At 40.5% G+C, this 24,840-nt stretch overlaps 1 protein-coding gene across 6 annotated transcripts in view; it reads left to right on the forward strand.

Moving 5' to 3' along the window:
* Positions 1–24,840, forward strand: part of SLIT2 (slit guidance ligand 2) — a 210,504-nt gene that overhangs the window by 162,277 nt on the left and 23,387 nt on the right. For all 6 annotated transcript variants that reach the window (XM_088658345.1, XM_088658336.1, XM_088658343.1 and 3 more), the window contains 14 exons: positions 2,417–2,567; positions 4,355–4,429; positions 6,616–6,759; positions 7,949–8,092; positions 10,487–10,653; positions 11,669–11,801; positions 13,126–13,194; positions 14,405–14,476; positions 14,658–14,729; positions 16,789–16,860; positions 18,139–18,302; positions 21,330–21,454; positions 22,222–22,319; positions 23,963–24,102. In XM_088658345.1, coding sequence (XP_088514471.1) covers positions 2,417–2,567; positions 4,355–4,429; positions 6,616–6,759; positions 7,949–8,092; positions 10,487–10,653; positions 11,669–11,801; positions 13,126–13,194; positions 14,405–14,476; positions 14,658–14,729; positions 16,789–16,860; positions 18,139–18,302; positions 21,330–21,454; positions 22,222–22,319; positions 23,963–24,102 — 1,626 coding nt within the window. The remainder of the gene's footprint in view (positions 1–2,416; positions 2,568–4,354; positions 4,430–6,615; positions 6,760–7,948; positions 8,093–10,486; positions 10,654–11,668; positions 11,802–13,125; positions 13,195–14,404; positions 14,477–14,657; positions 14,730–16,788; positions 16,861–18,138; positions 18,303–21,329; positions 21,455–22,221; positions 22,320–23,962; positions 24,103–24,840) is intronic.

A 24,840-nucleotide genomic window follows, 5' to 3' on the forward strand; every position in this document is an offset into this window, starting at 1 on the left:
CTCTGGGGTGCAAGCCTGGGAAGTGTGTATGGAGGTGCTGGGCTGCTGGTGTGAGCAATATGTTTGGCAGAGCTTGGCTGCAGGAGTTGCCAGAAGGAGAGACTCCACTCCAGATTTGTGTAGGGTTTATTCCTTAGCCTTTTTCTCCTGAAAAGGCAGAGGTTTAGGATCAGTGTTTCCCTTCTCCTAGACGGGCTGCCTTCCCAGGTTGACAAGCCCCTAAGAGAGAGGTAGTGCTTTTCTTGGAAATACAGACAAAGCATAAGTGTTCCCGTTCTTAGCTTTCAATCTTCTTTTTAAAAATCAGTACAGAATCAAACATACTTCTGTGGCACTTGACAAAGACATTCGGAAACAATGCTCTCCCTGTGGATTAGAATGATTAATCATATAAAAAATCATACACAAAAAAGTACTGTACAGTACTTCATTCTTAAATAATATTAAATAATATTTGAAAACTGTAGACCATTGAGCTAGAAAATGAATACGCCAGGAGTAAATTTTTCATGGGTCCATGGGGTCATGAAGAGTCGGACATGACTAAACAACTAAACAACAACAGGTTTTTCATAGTTCTTATGTGACACTGAGCCAAACCATTGTTTGGTGAATTGAGCAAAAATGCAGGCTCTCAGGGAGTAGATTGCAGCCTCTTCTTGAGCTAACCCATGGTTTAGCTTAGTTTTGCTGCTAAACTTGGGCTCATGGTTTATCTTGCTCCAGACAAACCACAAGGTGTAGCCCAAGGTCTGTTCTATAGCTTACTGTTTGTAGTTTGTCTGAGGGAGATAACCTGGAGCCTGGGTTTGAACGTAACAGTAAACCATGACTTAACTCAGTGCTGCATGGCAACACCAAATCCAGACAAGCAAATCAGCCACAATCTTGTCTCTGGGAGCCTGCATGTTTGTTCACACTAAACCATGGTATGGCTGAGCAAACTTAAATGACTTAACAAATGTGTGTGAAAGTGCCCTCAAACAATAGTATATTTCAGTAAATATATTTTAGAATTTTAATGCTTTCGTCTATGAAAATGAACATATTCTATAATTGTTCAGTAGATAGTCTGCTATATCTTTTTGCTGTACTGTACCACTTCAGATTAATTATACTCTGACTCTTTTTGATATAGTACAGTGCCTAAGCACCATATAATCAAAGAAATGTAGAATAAAATCCAACTTCTTGAAATTGAGAATTTCAGACGGACCTTGATGAAGGCAGGATATTACCCAAACCCTAGCTGAAAAAAGCAAGATGAGCTTTGTTTTTGTTGGGGTTTTTCCTCCCATTGGGATCACTCTTGTCTTTCTTTCCTCCTTGGCTGTCTTTCCTGTTTCAGGAGTTCACCATTTGGGCTGTAAGTAAAGTTCAGTGTGTGAACTAAACAACAGCACACTTCCCAGTCCTGATGCACTTTCCACTTCTCGTCTCAGTCTTTTCACCTTTTGTCCAAGAAGAGCTCCCCAGTCATTTAAGTTTCTTTGTGTGTGTCCCCTCCACCCGCATCACCTACCCTCAACTTCTTAATAGATGTTTCTTCCTGGCTTGTGAAGGATGCTATCTCCATTCTGTAACGTGAAGAATGGCGAAGAGATCTTCCTCCCTGCAGTCTACTTTATGTCTTTTCCAGTTTAGCAATGTTGCAGTGACCGTGGACATTCTGTAGGAAGGATGTTGTGCCATCTCAAGCGGTTTCCCACTGCAACACTTTTCCTGCTCTTTCCTCTTTCTCCCATTGCTTCTGCTCCTTGGTCTAAGCGGATGAAGTTGTGATAACTTAGCGAGATTTTCTGTTGTGCTTGATCTAACCATGTGGTTGCGAGGTATGAGTAAAACATGGTTCTGTCAAGCACCATGGAACGTCACGCAGCTTTCTACAGCATAGCAGGCTGCTGAGGCTTAAATCAGGATTACACACTTTTTAAAAATTGAAGAAGAAAAACAGGGCTTTAAATTTTATGGTTCTGAGATTACGTAGGCGGGCTGTGGCCAGTGAAATAGAAGAATAAAGGAGGGTAATGAAATGGAATACAAAGATTTACTTAATCCTGAAACTGTGGGAATAAGATATATTTAACAAGAATTAGCACTGCTTTATGTTTTTAACTGTAAAATGGAATGGATTGGCTGACAACTTAATCAGCAGAAACTACAGCTGTGAAAAGCTCAAGCGGTTAATGTTATCCCACCACATGTCCCCACTCCACAGCAAATTTCAAGCCCTCTGAAATTTAACCCACTCTTAAACCTTACTGTTTCTTCATTACCATAAAACTTACCCCCAAATTACCCATTTGTCTGTACTGCAGGTCTGTCTCTATTCTCTCTCTTTATTTTTTCCTACGAGAAAATAATTCCAACACCTTGATGAACTTAGTACCTGTATTTTTATTCTGCTTATCCTCAGGCACCGAAGATTACAGATCCAAGCTAAGCGGAGATTGCTTTGCAGACCTGGCTTGTCCTGAAAAATGCCGTTGTGAAGGAACAACTGTTGACTGCTCCAATCAAAAGCTCAGCAAAATTCCTGACCATATTCCTCAGTATACAGCAGAACTGTAAGTTTGAGCTTACAACAGTGTGTTATCAGTGGTGATAATATCAATTCATCCTGCTCTTCCTTTAACCCTTTTGGGAATGTTGCAGATCCTTCCAGTTCATGAATTTTCAATTGTGTTAAGTTTTACTTGCTTTACAACATTTAGCAAAGGCAAAGAAAAAGAAATTGAAAAATTAGTGTATAATACCATACAAAATGCTGGCACAGTTCTCTCCACAGCAAAAGCAGTCTCTGTTTACGTGCTTTGAACTAAGTACACCCACCTCTCAACTATCACACAGTATTGTGCAAAATATAATTGGTTCAAGCACAGTGAGTAATCAGAATGTCCAATATATTTGTTGATGATGATGACTGAAGGATCACAGGGCAGTTTACAATATAAAAGCACAAAGATACACAGCATAGTAACAAAAACCAACAACCAGTAACCCCTCCAACAGGTTTAAAAGGCGATAGGTTGTTTACTTAGCCAAAGGCTGGGAGAAGAACAATGTTTTTGCCTGGACCTGAAGATATATAATGAAGGCGCCAGGTGAGCCTTCATTATTGCTATGTCTTCAACAATAATTGCTGATTCTTGGACAGAACGCCCCTTTTGTTGGGTATTCTGTTGTCTGTGATCTATGAACCGTACAACAGGTGACTCCTAGATGATGTAAATAATCACTTCCTTGTTCCACTGTGTTACATTTGGAGCCACCTAGATAAGTATTTCCTCCACTTCCCACTGGTTCTAAGAATATTGATGATGCCCATCCTTACTCTGAAAAATAGGGGTGAAAAAAATGCAGTTAAAACGGACCTAAAGTCCCTTCCACAAATAGAAAGACAAGCACTATGCAATTCAGACCGCAATAAAGCAGGGAGCTGTGTGCCAAATATAATATCAGTCTGAACAGGTACTAATGCCTTTGTGGAACTTCATATCTGCAATTGAAAAAACAGCCTATCGCTAAAGCTCTGAATTACAGCTGATTGCTGCCCCCCCCCCGGCATTTACATTTATTGTAATTATTTTTTTCCTAGTGTGCAATCCTGCTTGCTTCTAACTGTAATGGAAGTTAATGGAGCCTTTCATGCTTGAGTTACAGATTTAGAAATGGATGCTTATAGATTACACAAAAATTAGTGCTTTTATGCCGCAGCTTGTGTGCTGCTGCGATTTATTCTAATTATATTGAAACAGACTGTGTGTTAAGGAAATAGACCTGCTGAGAACATACAGGAATGGATAGATATATAATCTGTATGTTTATAACTGCTGGTTGTTTTATATGTTCACATAAATGCAAGAAGGAGTGTACTAGCTTCACGTATTGCCAGGGTGACGTGTGTCAACTCCTAAGTGATGTTTGGCAGTATGCACGAGGCCAGTGTTGATTGGGCCATGCATACAATAGCCTACCAATGTATATATTTTTCACCGTATATATTTTGTAAGAGTGCATTTTCTTGTACTGTGTATGAAATTTTATGTGTTGACAACGTGTGTTAGAATTTTTAGGCCTTTCCTGATATAAACTTGCAGCGTTTATTATTGTTAACTACACTTGATGCACGAAGCATCTGCAATTGATCCATATTTTCCAACAACCGTTGGTGACTGGGTTTTTTTGTGTGTTTTTTTTTTACTGGACAGTGCACAAAATTCCCCTTACCCTGCAGTCAAGTGGATGTTATCTTCCATTTCTGCGTGTCAATTGGTGTCATTGCTGGCATTTACGCACCTTCACTAAACAAGTCACAATAACCTCAATATATCTCTTGCTATTCCTTCTACAGGCGACTCAACAACAATGAATTTACAGTGTTGGAGGCTACAGGGATCTTTAAGAAGCTTCCTCAACTACGTAAAATGTAAGCTTATCTGCCAACCTGCTTTATATAGGTGGCCTTGGTGCAATAATTTTAAGAAAAAGTATAAGGTATTCTTGCAGGAGCCCAAAGCAGTAGAATGTCCCAGCCTGTGGTATTCATTGCGGAACGTGGGTGCTCATTTTTGCCAGTGTTTCAGTCATACTCTCCTTCTCTTCTTTTATCCCTGCCAGTTTATTTGCACAGTCAAAGGGGGAAGGAGAAGCCATTGCTCACTGGTAGAGCCTACATTTTCATGTGCAAGGTTCAAAGTTTGGTCCCTGGCTTTTACAACTGAAAGGGTCTCAGGTAGCAGACTTGACGCTCCCTGTCTAAGATTCTTATAGCCACTGCCCACCCGAGTAGACAAAACAGGACTAGATGGGACCAGTGATCTGGCTTGGTATAAGGCAGCTTAGTATGTTGAAGATAACAAAAACCCTACTAGTTACAGGTAGGTAGCCGTGTTGGTCTGAGTCGAAGCAAAATAAAAAAAATTCTTCAGTAGCACCTTAAAGACCAACTAAGTTTTTATTTTGGTATGAGCTTTCATGTGCATGCACACTTCGTCAGATACACTGTGTATCTGACGAAGTGTGCATGCACATGAAAGCTCATACCAAAATAAAAACTTAGTTGGTCTTTAAGGTGCTACTGAAAAAACCCTACTGTTATACTGAATAAAGGCTTGCTGAATTTTGCCTGTTTCATATGGTTGCTAAAGTGTTTTGTATCTTTGATTCAAAAATTTCCATATGCTGGGACGTGGGTGGTGCTGTGGTCTAAACTACTGAGCCTCTTGGGCTTGCTGATCAGAAGGTCAGCGGTTTGAATCCCTACGACGGGGTGAGCTCCCGTTGCTCGGTCCCAGCTCCTGCCCACCTAGCAGTTCGAAAGCACATCAAAGTGGAAGTAGATAAATAGGTACCACTCCGGCGGGAAGGTAAACGATGTTTCCGTGTGCTGTTCTGGTTTTGGTGTTCTGTTGCACCAGAAACGGCTTAGTCATGCTGGCCACATGACCCAGAAAAACTGTCTGCAGACAAATGTCTGCTCCCTTGGCCAGTAAAGCAAGATGACCTCCACAACCCCAGAGTCATCTGCGACTGGACTTAACTGTCAGGGGTCCTTTACTTTGATCCTTCTCAGGGGAGAAAAAAAGGGAGAATTGCTTAATGCTCAAATGACACCAGGTTTGTCCCACGACTCACCCTAATTTATTTTGTGTTGCATACTTTAACCACAAACAGTAATCCAGCAGAGATCAGCACAGGAATTGCCATGGTCTCTATCTGATTTGTTTACTAGCACTGATACATCAAACTACCTCCATGTCTTTCCAGAGTCACCTGACTCTTTATTTGGGATAACTATTGGCACTCGCTGCTTGAAGCTAAGTTAATGAAACCAATTCTGCTTAGAGTGACCTCAATCCAAGTGTATGTGTGTATCGGGCAACGTTCCTGCAGGATAAAAGTGGAATAAGCATCCAGAATGCTGATAATACGATCTATTATAGTGAATCAGTTATTTGAAAATAGTCAGGATTTAATTGAAGCTGTTAATAGAAGACACAGTGATTCATTTATTTTTAATGTTGTCACTATATTCGTGCATTTTTATTTTGTGAAGAAAATATATTTCTGTTTCCTTTCTGGAATCCTTTGTTTTCTCAATTCTGAATGAATCCCAAATAGTGTTTAAACTGGCTGCCCAGCTCTCCGTCACCTAAAGTCACAGTGTCCTCAGATGATGATGGTTAGGATCTCAAAGCACCATGAGGGGCTTTTGAAGGGCTTTTAGAGAAACCTGTGCAGTGCTTTGAAGCACCCCCCTGTCAGCAGGCTTTAAGTCACTTCCTATCAGCTGGTGAGTGGTGACTTCAAGCTTGCTTTCTGCAGGTATCACCTGCACAATTGAGTTCCTCACAGGCAACACACTTCTGTAGCTGATTCACCCACATATATCACATGGCATGGTTTGGGGAAAACAGCCCTGTGGGCCAAATTGTGACTCATACTAGGCCAAATCTGGCCTGTGGGCTAGAGGGTCTCTATCCCCAGATTAGAGCTTTCTTGAAATCGTGTTGCTAGACCAGAATTTAGTCGCTGCTTTTTGTATTCTTCATTATATGGATCGTTTGCTCCAAAACACTTTTCCTATTAATTTGCTTTGCCATGAAACAATAGAAATCTGAGCAATAATAAAATCACAGATATTGAAGAAGGAGCATTTGAAGGAGGATCGGGTGTAAATGAGCTGTTGCTCACCAGTAACCGGCTGGAGAATGTGCGCTACAAAATGTTCAAAGGACTTGAAAGTCTCAAAACTTTGTAAGTATGTTCTTCTCCCTACTTTGCTTGCTCTCTTTGCTTGGGCTTCTCCTCTGTCTTGTTTTCTGGGTATGGATGTATGCTCACTTTGACTCACATTTTTTTATAATATAAAATGCATTAATCATATATGCTGCCTAATTGCAACCAATATCTTTTGGATAGGTGTGTGGCTGCACAGAGGGCATGAAGTAAATTCTGGTCACAGATAAGGAAGTATTATATAGGAAGCAGATGTAGGCACATGTCTTTTTGTCTGTGTGGAACAGCATTGTTTGTAATGTGTTTATCACTGTCCCCCTCTCCATCACTTCCTTACCATATGTTTTGGGATATTACTAAGTCACTGGATCAACCTCGATTATGACTGGTGTTGCATAGAAACCGAGCTGTTAGGACCATTCCTCTGGCTATTATTCTGACATCCTTTGGGTAGGAAGAAGAAGCAGTACCCAACAAGAAGCAAGGACCACGAATGTTGCTCTTGGTTAGAGGGCAAACACTTTACCCCTCTTGGTGCCTCCCAAGTTGCTGAAGTCCCCCAATTTCAGTTTACTCAGTTTACTATTTGTAAACTGAGATGGGGATTGAGTGGGGGTTATGTTGGGTCTGGTTGCAGAGATTTCTGGGATCATATATGTGGAGTAGCTGTTGTGTTCATGTCTCATTTGTGGGGTTCCCATTGGCATCTATTTCACCACTGTGGGAAACAGGCTTAAATGTACCTTTGCTTTAATCCCGCAGTGCTCTTCTAATGCCCTCAAGTGCTGTATAAATGCTGCATATTATTTCTCAGCTTCCATGCCTAGTAAGTTACTAATTCAAGAAAAAATGCCATACAACGTCTCATAAAATGTTTAGTAAATTGTAGGGAATTGAGATGATATGTGCAATACATTCTCTATGGCACTGTTTCCCAACTTCATTCCCCCCAGGTGTTCTGATTAGGGATGATGGAGTTGTAGTCTAAGACAGGCATCCCCAAACTGCGGCCCTCCAGATGTTTTGGCCTACAACTCCCATGATCCCTAGCTAACAGGACCAGTGGTCAGGGAAGATGGGAATTGTAGTCCAAAACATCTGGAGGGCCGAAGTTTGGGGATGCCTGGTCTAAGACCTCTAAAGAGCACCAGTTTGGGGAAGGCTACCCTTTGGAGTAACAAACTGATTTGTTTTATTTTTTCCTCAGGATGCTAAGGAGCAATCGCATCAGCTGCGTGAGTAATGACAGTTTCACAGGCCTGAGTTCTGTTCGATTACTATCCTTATACGATAACCAAATAACCACAATTGCTCCTGGTGCATTTGACACGCTTCATTCCTTGTCTACACTGTAAGTTGTTCTTGCATTCATAGCCAGTCCTTGACATTGATACATGTGTGTTATATCTAAATTAGGGGTAGCTAGCTTGTGACCCTCCAGATGAACTCCATATCCCATCATCCTTGGCTGTTGGCCATGCTGGCTGGGGCTGATGGGAGTTGGAGGCAAATAACATTTGGAGGGCCACAGTTCAGTCACCAAACGAACAAGTCAAGAGTGCTTGCAAAGTCATGTATGTGAAAGTTTTCAGAGAATGCTAAAATTCAAATTGAGAGGTGTGTGACAAAATGTGAAAATACATTGGTAATCTCTGCTGATTGTTTGGTGGCTCACACTGTTTTTAAATAACCCCATGCACTGTGTCTGATTTCCCTTGGTTCAGGGTACCAGTGCAGCTGAATCAGCCAGGGGGGGTTGTTTCACACAAAATGCAGCTCTCTCTGATGAGGGTGTATCGAGAGCCCTGAAGCTTTTGTTCAAAGATCTGCAGTTGTTCAGATACACCCGTAAAACTCCCTTCTTCTTATGCTACCCCATTTTTTTTTCAAGGGGGATAGCGACAGAGCATGAACAACTGGGTGGAGGCTCTGAACCGTTCCTGTTATTCGGGTGATCGGAACAGTCATAAATTTATTCATTTACTTAGTGCAAATAAACATGTGCAACAGGGCGCAATTCTTTAGTTATTGCCCTTAATAACTAAAGAGGGCCCGGTCAAAAATGGGCAAGCATTTCACTCATCTTATTTCTACACATTGAAATCAACTCACAAGTAGGGAAATGTCTCTTTTTTGTGAATTGCCACATTGAAATGATGTGGGAAACCCACACACAAATGGAAGTGTTCCTTCTTCCCCCTTATATTGCTATAATCAGCTATTTGATAATTTGTTTTGGTTCTGTATCTGGTTACCCCGAGATAACTTGTGTAATACAGGCAACTCCTGATTTGTGTGGGGGTTGCATTCCAGTTCATTGCATGTGATAGCAGGGTGTGTATAAGCCCCCCTGTTACGCATCTGCCCCCCTTTCGCTGCCACTTCCAGGTTTGTGATGATGCGTGTGCGCACAGTCATGCATGCTTTGAATGTGCGCAAAATGATTGCTACCTGTTCAAAGGAGTTTGGTTAAAGCTGAGCACCTGATAGACACACCCAGCTCTGAGGAGTAATAATTGCCATAGAACAGGCATCCCCAAACTTTGGCCCTCCAGATGTTTTGGACTACAATTCCCATCATCCCTGACCACTGGTCCTGTTAGCTAGGGATCATGGGAGTTGTAGGCTAAAACATCTGGAGGGCCGCAGTTTGGGGATGCCTGCCATAGAACAACACACAGCTGTTGCCATTTTACTGACCATATTCTTATGTTTCAACTGTAGCTAGGCATGGAGAAAATTGGCAGGTGTTCTCTGTAAGGGTGCTATTAAAGGTTCAAAAGGAGCTCTAGTGTTAAGCAAAAAGTTGGGAATTGTAGCAAGCAATCATAGATCAGTCATCATATTCATGTTTACTCAGAAGTATGTCCCATTGTGTGCAGTGGAGCTTATTCCCAGGCAACTGTGCATAGGATTGCAGGCTAAATGAAAATCATTTGACACAATCCTCCCCATGACTCATCTGTACGTAAAGGGGAATATGAATATTCAGTGAAAGGAAAGATGAATATTAGAGGGGGGAGTAAGGCATGTGGTGTGTCTAACAATTGGGTTTTCTGTGGTAGGAATTTCTGAGGGAAGAATGTAATTACCAGCATACTTAATCCTCTGCCCTCTCACAATGTGACAAGTTACACCTAATGACTAATTCGTGCATATTAAAGGTGGCATATTTATAAATAATGAAATTGTCAATAGGCCTCTGTTGAAATGTGAAGGTGCCAAAAGCGCTGAGACTTGTGGAAGTAAATTCATTTTTATAACTGGCATGTAATCAACTTGGCTGTCAGTTTATATGGAAAACCTATTCTCTGGAGCAAATAAAAGATGGAAATCTTGAAGAGGCAAATTAATGAAAGAGCTGTTGTCAGGTTAAAGCTAATAATATAAAGTAATCAGCCTACATTTTGACATTAAATTACTGTATTATTGTGTGTAGATAGCTTGACAGCAAGTCAGATTTGTGATACATCTTATTTAGAAATCGTTTTAAGGTATTGGGATTTCTCAGCTCAGACTCTGAAATTGCTATCCTGATATTTGGTGGGGGCAAGGGGAGGTTTTTTGCGGGTGAAATTTCATCTGCATTGCTATCGCTATAAAATGCAAAGGGTGGGTGGAGTGAAAAGAGCTAGTAAAACGAACCCTACTTTTTTTTTGCAGTGTGAACAGGGAATTTAAATTTTTGTGCGCGCGTTTTCATCGCTTGAAATTGAGCCCTGTGTTGTTCACATGTGTTTATCAGAAACCTCTTAGCCAATCCTTTCAACTGCAACTGTCACTTAGCATGGCTGGGAGAATGGCTGCGGAAAAAGCGCATTGTAACGGGCAACCCCCGCTGCCAGAAACCCTACTTCCTGAAAGAAATTCCTATACAGGATGTTGCCATTCAGGACTTCACTTGTGACGACGGTAAGAAACGGAGCGCACATGCTGTATGTCTCCCGTGGCAGATTCATCATTGTAGTACGAAAAATAGGGATGGAGGGTAATTAAATTCAGTTCCATTCAAATGTAAAGCTGAATCTATCAAATAAGCACTTTTTAAAACAATATGCAGATGGAAACAAACCCATTATTCAAAATTCAAACTTATCCGAATTTTGTGATGCAGTTATTTAACCAAGAAAAAGAAATTAATACATTAGGGGGAAGTGTGCATAAAAATTAATATTCAGAATTCAAAAATGTATTATATAAGAGGAATTGCCTGCAAAAATGTGTACATTAGTCAAAACTACGTATAAAAATGTGTTTAGTAGAAGTTGGCACTAAAATGTTGAATTTTTATGAGGGTTTTTTTTCCAGAAAAAAGAATCACAAATTGTTGCAAAATGCAGAGAGCTGAATTTAAAATTGGAAAAATGAGAAACCGAGGGAACTGAAATTGACAGATCTTTCCATCCCTAACACAGAAGTTAAATCTGTTACCTTACCGTTGCCTTTTAAGGATGATTCTGGGGTTGTTTTCTCTCCTCCTTTGTCTGCACCTATAACACCAGGAGTCAAAGGTTGTGTGGGAAAAGCTAGCAGTATGTTTGCCCCTGGAACTGGAGCAGCACTGGCATGGATTCCTTCTGCATAATAATAATAATAATAATAATAATAATAATAATAATAATAATAATAATAATGGGACTCAGACTCTGAGATTAAGAGCCCAATGCACAACCGAGTTATTTCTTCATTAGCTATGGCACCAAGTGCCTTTTTTCCTTTAAAAACATGCCATTTTCCTAAAAATGCAGGTGCCCATATAGTGGAAGTTAAAATACATCATGTCCCTGGCAATTGGAGATAATACTGTGTTTTCTATATACAGAGCTACCTGAAAGCAGAATCTTCCTATATATCTAGAACTGCTGCCATGCTTAGGTGCTCTTAGCTGAGCATGGCCTATCCTTATATATTTTTCTTTATGAACTAGGAAATGATGACAACAGCTGCTCTCCACTCTCCCGCTGCCCTGCAGAATGTACTTGCCTAGATACTGTGGTTCGTTGCAGCAACAAAGGTCTAAAGACTTTGCCAAAAGGCATCCCCAAAGATGTAACTGAACTGTAAGTAGGGGTGTGTGTGTGTGTGTGTGTGTGTGTGTGTGTGTGTGTGTGTGTGTGTGTGTCAGCAACAATGTTTCTTTCAAGAGTGATGGGGTGTTTTTGGCAGGTAACTTAACATTATTGGACTGCCCATTGGTCAAGATCCTAGTCTGCCTTTGCTAAATAATTTTCATCATCTTTTACATGACTGACACTTCTGAGTGTGCTGTGAGAGGAACCTAGGCATGCCTGGAGAATTTCATAAAGCAGATGAATCAAAGGCCTATATAGGTGGCTTCAGCTAAATTCTACTGCCACTCACATCTGGCACAACCTCTAGCAAAGCTCTACTGGATTCCATGAGCTCACATAGCCCAAGTATGGGGATGTTTATTCCCCCCATATCAGGACATCAGGACCACTCGCAGTGGTCCTAGCAGCCTGCTAGTTGCGATATATTTTTTAAAGGACAACTGTCCACCATGACATCAGGGTTTGACTATTCCTCCTCAGAGGATAAGGCCATGAATTAGAGTTAGAAGAGTAAGAGAGAATTGCCCTCACTCTGCACTGCCCGGGAAGTGGTGGCACAGGTGGAACCCATTTTGCCATCATCCCTCTGGCCTGAGTTCGCACTGTCGCACACTCAGGTTCTGTGCGCTCCAGCGCGGATGCTCCAATGGAACCACAGTCGCTTGCATGCAATAGGAGCAAAATGTCCAGACAGGCAAGGCCCCTTTTATTAAAAAGGTGGGAGCTGCAACATTTTTTTGAGTTTGCCTGTTACAGAAACAACAACTTGCTCCAGCTTTGTATGGATTCAGCAGTGCTGAACTCTCTCACCTTGCTGGAACCTTGTACCTGCTCTTCCCGGCTTGGATTGGCACTGCTTTGCATCACTTGATTCTGCCTGCCAGGCCAACCCCCACCCTCCCCAACTTGGACCAGATCCCTCTTTCTCCTGGAATCATTACCTGGAGCAGAACACTGCCCGAGTGTTACTAGCTACTTTTGATAGCAGTTGTAACATCGCCCTTCATTTTTCTACCACACTATTGCTAATCTAAAACTCCACTTTTTACAAAAAAAAGTACTGATATACAATGAAACAGCCTTTTCTGACAAGCCAGATATGTTTGCATCAAATAGAAAATATTGGTTCGCCATAGTCAAATTATTTCTGTTAGTGTGCAGGTGTGCATCTGGCTATTAAACTGATGGTTTATCTCATCTATTCCCCAGTTTGTCATGTTATTATTTAAAAAGTGTGTGGGTATTAGAGTCATGGAATGAACTATTAGTGATTTCAGTTAAATAATATTGTGTTCTGTCTTCCCTTTTGTAGTTATTTGGATGGAAACCAGTTTACCCTTGTCCCCAAAGAACTTTCAAACTACAAGCACTTGACTCTTATGTGAGTAATCCTCTCTCTATGCTGATGTTATTTAAAATCTGCTCTCCCATTAAATGAAGTGGTTCCAGATCTCTTAGCAATTAAAATTCTATTGCGCATTTAGAAATAGTTTATATTTAGTCCACTAATCACAGCACAATTCATTAGAAAGCAGACTGAATACAGTCGTACCTTGGAAGTCAAACAGAATCCGTTCCGGAAGTCCGTTTGACTTCCAAATCGTTCAGAAACCAAAGTACAGCTTCTGATTGGCTGCAGGAAGCCATGGAAGCCCTGTCGGATGTTTGGGTTCCAAACAACATTTGCAAACTGGAAAACTCACTTCTGGGTTTGCAGCGTTCAGGAGTCAAAACGTCCGAGTACCAAGCGTTTGGGATCCAAGGTACGACTGTATCTTACTATCTACTCCAAAAGATGCACCATGAAGTATGCTGGGTGTAGTTGTTTATTAACTGGATAGCACACAGTATTAGAGAGTGTAAAGGTACTACACAAGTATATTAAATTGCAGAGAGAAATTGGAATAGTTTGCTTGGAACAGGGTTATACAGCAGTAGATGGCATTACAGCGAAATAACAGTAGGAAATAGCAGCATTAACCATCTTTAGCGGAGCATTTCTGAGCAGCTTGCTGGATTTTTTAGAAAGTAAATTTAGCTTTAAGGGTAATTTCCAAGTTAATCTTCAGGAGAATGTCAAACTTAGAAGCAAGTTTACTAAATTGCATCATGTATAAATACAATCAAAATGTGTTTGCATTTTTCAAAAGTATGTTTTCTAGTAGCACATATTTTCTGAAACCAAAGTGGTTAATACTTTAAATGTAAAAGCATACCAGTTAATAAATGTTGCATCAATACCTGTTTGTACAAATGGGTACATTTCTTATCACTCAGGAAATCCCTTGTTCAGATACACCATGTAGTTACAAGTTTTATTTCACAAAGGGAGTATTAGCAATATGTTCATATCTGAAGGGTCTAGTTCTGGATTTTATTTGGGTTTATTCTTTTTGTAATATTGGCATTCTCATTTTGTTGTCTTTAGTCCTAGTTAAGTTAAAGTGCTTGCTGGGTTCATTGCATGTGGCAGTATAAACTGACATTTTAAATAAGAATTAATAATACTACATTTACTAATAGGATTTGGTGTTTGAACATCTGTGTTATGACTTAAAGAATTTCTGGATTTTTATTGTTATTTTTTTTAGAGATTTAAGTAACAACAGAATCAGCACCCTTTCTAACCAGAGCTTCAGCAACATGACTCAGCTGCTTACTTTGTAAGTGTATTTGTGTAGCAAAAAAATGTTTAAGAACAATATAATCTTTATTAATAAAGCTGCTGGTTGATCTGGATTTTGGCTGTGTGTTTATGATGAAGAAATCAATATGTAAACTGGATTTTACAGCTCTGCGTGTATAGTATCTAGTTTGAAAATTAATTACTTGATATACTTTCAGAATTCTGAGCTACAATCGTCTCAGATGTATCCCAGCACGAACATTTGATGGCTTGAAATCGCTCAGGCTGCTGTAAGTAGTAATGTTCTATTACTCATTTTCATGGGTGTACCAGTTGGAGGATGAGACCTGAATTAAGCATTGTGGCTGCTCCTTCCCCATGGCTCTGGTAGCATGAATGGCCAAATATGGCAATAGATATTACCCTATCAGTGCTGTTTGAGCTAGGGGATGTGGGTTGACCCAGCACCACTCATGCCCACCAATGATTTCATTATCTCATACATTATCAGAGAAGTGTGGGATTGTGTCATGGGAAACATCACCTATACTGCTGAGTTGGGTCTTAGTGGTTTGTAATTAGGATAATTCCCTAAGAAGTCACTTGCCCTGGTAGATCGATGGAATCAACCTAAAGCAACTTCTGATGTAGTAATTAAACTACAGTTATTCCATAATAAATAATTCGCAGTGCCCCATGTAGACATATTATAAGGCATGAACTCTAGTGCACAGTAAAATAATCATGTGAGGTAGACCGCTAGGATTGTTGGACGTGGGTGGCGCTATGGTTTAAACCACTGAGCCTCTTGGGCTTGCCCATCAGAAGGTCGGCGGTTCGAATCCCCACGACGGGGTGAGCTCCCGTTGTTCGGTCCCAGCTCCTGCCCACCTAGCAGTTCGAAAGCACGTCAAAGTGGAAGTAGATAAATAGGTACCGCTCCGGCGGTAAGGTAAACGGCGTTTCCATGCGCTGCTCTGGTTCACCAGAAGCGGGTTACTCATGCTGGCCACATGACCCAGAAAAACTGTCTGTGGACAAATGCCGGCTCCCTCGGCCTGTAAAGTGAGATGAGCACCGCAACCCCAGAGTTGTTCGCGACTGGACTTAACTGTCAGGGGTCCTTTACCTTTTTTTAAAAAAAAAAAAACCATACAGATTGCCCCATGCTATACAGTGGAACCTCAGTTTACGAACGCAATCCATTCCACGGAGGCGTTCGTAAACGGAGGCATTCGCTCCCTGAAGGCACACTTTTGCACATGCGGAAAGCGCTGATAGAGCGTTTCTGCGCGCGCGTTGCACAGATCGCTTCTGTGCATACGCGAGCTGAGCAGAAGCAATCTGCGCATCCGACTCTGCGGAACCCGGATGTAAACACTTCCGGATCCGCAGCATTCATAAACAGAGGCGTTCATAAACAGAGGTAGTTGTAAACCGAAGTTCCACTGTACAGTATCTAGTAAAATACTCAAAAGAATGAAAATTTGACATGTATGCATTTCGAACAAAAATTGTTATACTGTGATAAATTCACTAACAGTATTTAATTAGAAACATAAGTTTTCATGTGTTTGCTGTCGGTTTGACTGGAAAGCTTTTGAACATTTTAGAATGATTTGCATGGCCACATGCATGGCTGCCACTGAAAGCAGCAGCCCCACATCTTCTCCCAAAATGTGTGATGTGATACTACGTTGCTCTTCCATTTCCTTTGGTGCTGCTTGTAGGGGTGAAGAAATACTCAAAGGGGTGAGATGGGGAATGGCGAGATGCAGGACTGTTTATTATGGTAGTGATGTGGCAGCTGTAACATGTTCACATCCCTGAGAGTAAGGCTATGTTCTGCTCAGATTCCAAATATTTTTTATTGATTTACTGTATTCTTCTGTGTATAAAACGCGCCCGTGTATAAGACGCGCCCTACTTTTGGGGACCCCAAATTTAGAAAATAGGCATATGCACTATCCGTGTATAAGACACCCCCAGATTTTTAACCTTGTTTTAAGGTTTAAAAAAACCTAGTCTTATACACGGAAAAGTATGGTATTTTCCAAAACATACATGCTGCTTTTCCAGGCAAATCTCATCCAAAGTGGCCTACAAGCAATAAAAATTGTATGTGTGTGTGAGAGAGAGAGAGGGAGGGAGGGAGGGAGGGAGGGAGGGAGGGAGGGAGGGAGGGAGAGAACAGACTTGGTTGACTGTGAATTTTGGGAAGGATTTCAAGCTAACAAGGAACTGATACTGATAATATATGCAGATGTCTGGAAATATATTGCATTGATGCCATTGATTAAGATCTTCTCCATCTATTTCCAAGCACATAACTGTTTCTCATTTGCATAGGTCTCTACACGGCAATGATATTTCTGTTGTACCTGAAGGTGCTTTTAATGATCTTTCAGCATTATCCCATCTGTAAGTATCCTGTCCATAAGTTAATGTTTACATTCATGTGCTGATTGGGCAGTTCACTGTTAGAGAGACTAACAGCCTCATCCTAAACATGTGTATAGACTAGTTCAGGGAAGCGCAGGCTGTCATGTACCTGGAATATACACAGATAACACTTTTAGCAATGCCCTTATGCAGTGGTTGGATGTCCTTATAGTAAGAATGTATTTGTTGGTGTGATTGACTGGAAGGATGCATAAGCAATGGAAGATGGGCTGTAGGTAAACATTCTTTTTCTGTTCTTTTGAAAGATAATGTTCTTTTACCATTTTAATGAGCTTCAATATTCTTCCAGCTATGTATATATAGTCCACAAACAAATATTTATATTACTTTCCAGGGAATTCATGTTTGGGAATGGCATAAAAAACCTTGTAAAAATTGGCAGTGAAATGAATAAGCATCTCAACGGTTCCTCAGCCTGCCACAACAGCTTAGTGAATGTTGTGTTGCATGTGTCAAGCCTTGAATTATGCTGATAAGGGGAAACTACTGCTGAATTCTTGATTGTTTCCTTTGCCTTCTTGCAAAATATGCTTTGTTTATTCGCTGGTTACAGCTTAAAGCCTGCACTGTTGCAAGCATCGATCTGAGCCTCTTCTTTCAGTGTTAAGAAATTGTTACTGGGCTAAGAGTATAAATGTTTGGGTTGAAAACCTCCCCAACCCCATGAGTAGGAGTCTTTGATTATTTGGAGTTAGCGGCTCTCTGTGATGATACTAGGTCACATCCATACTATACATTTGAAGCACCACTTTAACCATCATGGCTTCCCCCAAAGAATCCTGGAAACTATGGTTTGTTAAGGGTGCTGAAAGTTAAAATAAATAAATAAGTGGAAAGCACTTGTTTGCAATACAGAGGAAACTTGCAAACACAAGAGGAGCTAAGCAGCCACTCTCAGTTGCCGATTATCTCTTGCAGATGCCCCCTTACTTACACTAGTATTGTGAGAAAAACTTGGAGCCCCATGTTTGCCTTTTAATGTTTGGTTCCTCCTTTTACAGTTAACCCTTTGATGATGAATTGTTTATAATGGGTTTATAATTTTAAAATGCATTTCTTCCCAAGCTTTTCCATTCAGAGCCATTTTGAAGCTGAAGCTTCACGCTCTCTTTACTGTAACTTTTTAGTAAGTTAATGCAGCAACATACAGAGTATTTTCCACTACATTTTCCCGATAAGAAAAGCTCTGTGAGAGAGATCATGTGAAATGTTTTTGTTTCTGTTTTGGTTCTACAGTGCAATTGGAGCAAATCCACTTCACTGTGACTGTAATATGCAGTGGCTATCTGATTGGGTAAAGTCAGAATACAAAGAGCCAGGCATAGCCCGGTGTGCTGGACCTAGGGAAATGGCTGACAAACTGCTTCTCACCACTCCATCTAAAAAATTCACTTGTCAAGGTATGTTTTATTTCCCCAAAATATAATGCTCATATTTCAGGATCCTAAAACACAGCAGCAGAATAATATGCTCTCAGTTTCATATAACCACAAGGAAGAAATTTCCTGCTCTTATCCAAAGCGTTAACAGTGTCTTGGAACACATTAGAAAAAGTATTGCTGATGTGTGCTTCATTCTCCCTGAATGACTTAGGACCTTTTCATGTACAACGGGGATGCAAATCGGGGTTTGCCAATGTGTACACTCAATAAAAAGCTGCAGTCAATCAGCTGTTATCTGTTGAATGTGCCTGGAGTACATATGTAGCTACAAACGTTTGTTTATAGTATTATAGAATACAATAAGAATGTAATGTGTCCTGTAGTACTTTCAAGATGTCTGGAGAGTCACCATTCTGACGGTTGTCTCAGTCGTATTGGTTTCATTTTTGTTTGTTTGTTTTAAAACCTTTAGAAGCCAGTGTCTAATAGAATCACTGTCTTTAGGAAAATAAAACTTTTAATAGTTTGATCTAGTGCAACATGTTTCTTGCTATGACTACAAGGGCTAGAACTCGTCGGGGTACGGGGGGAGCTGCCTCTTCTTTGGGCTCGTGTACAAGCCCAGTGTTAACAGTGAGAAAACGTGTGCTCAAAGATAGCAATGTAGAATTAAAAATAAAATAACCAATGTAAAGAACGTTTGCTAAATTCCCTTCTGAAATATGCAATTCTACTTCATTAGAAATACTGTTAGCAAAGATCTTATTTCCATGGATAATGTCCCCCAGAGCATTCACCCCATTCCCATATACATTATTCTTTTGGGGGTGTCACATCTAATAGATTTTCAATGTTTTACTTTTGGCATTTCACAATCCACACCCTGCTTCTAGAGATACCAGGGCCTTGTGGTTTTCTGATACCAGGTAAGACTGTAAAGTGCCTTGGATTGAATTTCTGTTTAAGCCAGGACCTTTGGACCTTCCCTACGTGTTTCTCAAGCAAACATTTTCCTCAAAGACATGCATGTTGTCCGTTTCTTCCCACTTTGCTTGGATGACGTTTGTGAGTGATTCCTTTTTACGTGCTATGGCATAATGACATTCTGGCATCCTAAACAACCTTTTAGTCTTTTAAATCATGATGATGATTTATTTATCATAGAATCATAGAGTTGGAAGGGACCCAAGGGTCATCTAGTCCAACCCCTGGTCATGCAGGAATCTCAGCTAAAACATCATTGACAGATGGCCATCCAACCTCTGCTCAATTTTTATGCCGTCCATCTGACTAGGTTGCCCCAACCACTCTAGGCATCTTCCAACAAATTATAAAACCACAGTAAAACATCAAACATTAAAAACTTCCCTATACAGGGCTGCCTTAAGATGTCTTCTAAAAGTCAGATTTCCTTGACATTTTTTTTTGGGGGGGGATGTTGCAGATATTAATATTGCACAGTTTGAAGTGACTGGAAGCAAAAAGAACTGATTCCTTTTGGAAGAAATCATTGTCCAGGCCCATAACAATACTGTTCAAAGATTTACTGGCAGATCTCTTAAAAACAGAATACAAGCATTAAAGATACAACCAAAATATCCATACAATGTATTGTGCTGTCCAGCACAGGCTCAGAATGTTAGAAAATATGAAATAATTCAAACAGACCTAGAAGCAGAGGTCTGTCTCTCCTCCATTGGCCTTAGGCTGTTTCTCTCCCTTCAGGAGAGCTGCATTTTCATCCTCACTCCATGGAGTTTGAGAGACAAGGATTAAAGGCAACTCTCTATCAAAGTGGAGATTTGCAATTCAATACCTTCATCACATGATCAAAGGTTCACTCTCAGCACAGAGTAAAAAACAATCAACAGTTATTCGAATCCTTGTGACGGGGTGAGCTCCCGTTGCTTGGTCCCAGCTCCTGCCAACCTAGCAGTTCGAAAGCACATCAAGTGCAAGTAGATAAATAGGAACCGCTACAGCGGGAAGGTAAACGGCGTTTCCGTGTGCTGCTCTGGTTTGCCAGAAGCAGCTTTGTCATGCTGGCCACATGACCTGGAAGCTATACGCCGGCTCCCTCGGCCAATAATGCGAGATGAGCGCGCAACCCCAGAGTCGGTCACGACTGGACCTAATGGTCAGGGGTCCCTTTACCTTTACCTTCATCACATGATCAAAGGTTCACTCTCAGCACAGAGTAAAAAAACAATCAACAGTTATTCATTAACCCATTAAGGAGCTTAGAGTCCTTTAGAAAACAACTATAGAAAACCCGCAATGTTAAACCTTTTCACCAATATATATTTAGGCATTCTCATTCCAGTGTCAGTTAAGCCATTATACTTCCACAAGTTTTATATACCGTGTTAGAATTGTAATTGTTACCATCTTGTTGTATCCTTCAATATCCTCTGTGACTTTGACGCTTTGCTTACCTGCCCTGCCTTTCATTAAATGTGGAAGCGTCAGTATTGATATTGGCAAGCCTTCCCATTCCTTGACTTCCGTTTTCTGATCTTCTGATTTCTTGGTATCTTCCTCTACTGCGCCTACCCTTAAATATGGTTATTGCCTTGATATCGTCTTCCTTATGTTGAGTCCTCCATCTTCTGATTTAGAGAGAGAGAACCTATTTGTGGCAATAAGGACAAAAACTGAATTCCTGTAATGGAAGTGTGGATGCTTGTAGCAAATGAAGTCACATGATCTCCTTCCTTTGAGTGGGAAGACCCACATAATTTGGGCTTCTGGAGGTAATATAACCAAAAAGACTAGTAGCCATTGATAGCCATTGTCCTCTACAAGTTCAGTCTCAATGAACCATTTTGTGCAATTGTGCAGCTTTTTCTTGATAAGGTTGCTCAGCTAGCAGCTGAGTGTAGCCTGGGCATCACATAAAAACTGCATGTCCACAGCCAGCATATTGCATAAAAGTGTTGAATGGTTGGCTAGTACAGATCTAGCCAGACCCACCCTAGTTGAAAAGGTATTTGATAACAAATATGGCAGGCTTGTGTCTGACTGTGAATTTGTGTTCCTTTGAAGGTCCTGTGGATGTCAGTATTCAGGCCAAATGTAGTCCCTGCTTATCAAACCCATGCAAAAATGATGGAACTTGTAATAACGACCCTGTCGATTTCTACAGATGCTCCTGTCCCTATGGCTTCAAGGTATGGAGAACGTATGAAGGTCATTTTTTATTTTATTATATTGGGAATCCATCTTTCAGGATAAGCCATGCCATTGGTCCATGTAGCCTAGTACTGTGGGATCACAGATTGAACTTCCATCCTATGGGCCAAGCACATGCTCTGCCATTGGGTTTTGAAGAGTGGGAGAAGCATGATTAACAGCAGGGTGGAGAAATGTATAAGGTAAAGGACCCCTGGACATTTAAGTCCAGTCAAAGGTGACTATGGGGTTGTGGTGCTCATCTCGCTTTCAGACCAAGGGAGCTGGTGTTTGTCCACAGACAGCTTTCCAGGTCATGTGGAACATCCATCAAATGTTTGATGGATTTCTGTATTTTAAGATTTTGTTGGAAGCTGCCCAGAGTGGCTGGGGGAACCTGGCCAGATGGGCGGGATAGAAATAATATATTATTATTATTATTATTATTATTATTATTATTATTATTATTATTATTATGTGGCCAGCATGACTTAACTGCTTCTGGCACATGGAGGACCACGACGAGTGCCAGAGCACATAGAAACACTATTTACCTTCCCACCGCAGTAGTACCTATTTATCTACTTGTACTGGTGTGGTTTTCAAACTGCTAAGTTGGCAGAAACTGGGACAGAGCAACAGAAGCTCACCCCGTTGCATGGATTCGAACCGCCGACCTTCCTATCAGCAAGCTGTGTTATTTTAAAAGAATAACTGTGTTATTTTAAGAGAATAAACCAATACAACTTTGCTGTTTTATTTCTAGGGCCAGGACTGTGATGTTCCAATTCATGCCTGCATTAGCAACCCTTGTAAACAAGGAGGGACCTGTCACTTAAAAGAAGGTGAAAAGGATGGATTTTGGTAGGTTTTTATCTGGAGACACAGAAGAGAAGTCTGTTGCTTTTGAAAGACTAGTCAGACTAGCAAGCACTCCTTCCCACACAAAAGTCTATGTGTGCTGTTATTAATCTTTGATCCCACAAAGTAATGAGAAGCGAGCCCTATTAATAAGCACAAAAGCACAAACCCACAGTGGTGGTTCTTCTAGGGCTTGAGGAAACAAAGTAACATCAATGAGCTTAATGTTCTCTGTTATGTTTTTCTTTTAAATACGTTGTTATTAGTCAAGGCATAACGGGGCAAGACAACATGGTGTTGACTCTATTATGCTAATTAATTGCTAGCTAGATCCCTGCTGGAAAGACTCTCAATGCAGCTGTTGTTCTGTGCATTATATCAACAAGACAGTCTGTAAATGATCAGATGTAAATCCCAGTGAAACAGAAAATTAATGATTCATTGCCAAATCAGCACGCCAGTGGATAAACATGCTGTGAGCATTTTTAATCTAGAGTTATTTAATCACACACTACAATTACCCAAGATGTACTCCATGAATTATGAAATAGAGTTCTTTAATAAATGGATCCAATAATTTCAAATAAGAATGCTGATCCATTCTTCTATCTAGTTAAAAAATCTTCTTGATTCCTGCTTTTCATTAAGAAATTATCTTTAATTTCACATCTAAATTTTGGCCAAAGGTTAGAGTGCTTTCTGTTTGAAATTAATCTGATGCATTTTAATAGCATGGTAAATTAACATTTAATCACAGCTTCAAAGGACTAAAATGAGCAAGGAGCACTTCAGAACACGTTGCTTTGGTGGGACTTACGCAGGGAAAGTTAGTAAGTGTATCCAGAGTATCAGCTTACCATATTGTTCACCATGAATGCATATTGTCACCAGCACCCAATACAAACCAGAAGTAAATAAATTTACATACAATTTATTCCCCAAAGAAGCTAAATTCCTTAAGTAGTGAGGTTTCAGCTCCCTCCTCTCTCTGTGTGTTTATATATATTCATTTCATAACATGCTACCGTGTTTGCAATACATATGCACATGAATAAAGTACCAGTTCAGAACCAATTCTAGTATTACTTCTGCAATAAATGAAACAAAACTTCCATTTAACTTAGTATTCTTCCCTAGTTACCTTGCCGACAAAGGTCCATATAGTTAAAGCTATGGTTTTCCCAGTAGTGATGTATGGAAGTGAGAGCTGGACCATAAAGAAGGCTGATCGCCGAAGAATTGATGCTTTTGAATTATGGTGCTGGAGAAACCCACAAGGTTTGAGGGTCAGTGGACCGGCCTCCTGCTGAAAAAGTTTGCTGACCCCTGCTCTTGAGAGTCCCATGGACTGCAAGAAGATCAAACCTGTCCATTCAGAAGGAAATCAGCTCTGAATGCTCACTGGAAGGACAGATCCTGAAGCTGAGGCTCCAATACTTTGGCCACCTCATGAGAAGAGAAGACTCCCTGGAAAAGGGAGGGCAATAAGGGCAATAAGAAGTACAGTTTAGATTCTCATGGCGTGAATAAGGAATCTTTTTATTTATGTAAGAACATATCAGTCCTGGGGGATCAGGTCAAAGGTCCATTAGCCCAGCATCATCTTCTCACATGAGCACTTGTCTGAAAAGTTTTCTCATTTACAGGTGTGCCTGTGCAGATGGATTTGAAGGTGAAAACTGTGAAGTGAATGTCGATGATTGTGAAGATAATGATTGTGAAAATAACTCAACCTGTGTTGATGGAATTAACAACTATACTTGCCTATGTGCTCCCGAGTACACAGGTAGGAAAAAAGGAAATAATACTCTTAACAGCATTTAGCATGCTAATGTGTTTGAATCACTTTTATTCTAGTTTGATAGACTTTACAATACCTTTTAGGAGTCTGTTCATTTAGCCTTTTGTTTAGCTGCTCTTGGCATTCTTACAAGCATTGCTTGATAACGGAAAATGTAGAGCCTGGAAAAGCAAAAAAACTGAAATAAGGAGCATTCCATTTTTCATTAATCCCTGACTGAACACACGACAGTTGCTATTGCACTAGAATTGCTAAATAATTATGTCTCAGAAATTATTGGAATCCAGAAGAACCATTTTTCTGTGTTCTGTCTGTCACATGACTGCACCTCCATAGTTTCCCTTTCACCCATGCAGTTCTCTTTCACCAAACTGCAAATACTTTTTGAAACTTGCACAAGTTAAAATTATGTTATAGTTTGAAGGTGGGAAGAGGATGCTGTTTTGAAAGTGGAAATGAAAGTCATATATGCAGATCTGGTGTATTGGGGGAGATCATGTACTAGATTGTGTGCTTGTGTACCGGGGGGGGAGGGGCTATAAAAAGAGGCAAATGTCATTTTTCATTTCATATGCACCATACTTGACAATGATTGAAATAGCAAAGCATGGATAACTAGGTCAGTACTGAAACAAAGTCATTTTCACAATAAGCATGAATGCCGGAGATCAGTTTTCTCATGCGTAGTAAGAACGTTCTGGTATTTTATGTGATTGGCAGATT

The sequence above is a fragment of the Zootoca vivipara genome, chromosome Z1 (genome assembly GCF_965207765.1).
Source record: "Zootoca vivipara chromosome Z1, rZooViv2.hap1.1, whole genome shotgun sequence".
Classification (NCBI taxonomy): Eukaryota; Metazoa; Chordata; class Lepidosauria; order Squamata; family Lacertidae; genus Zootoca; species Zootoca vivipara.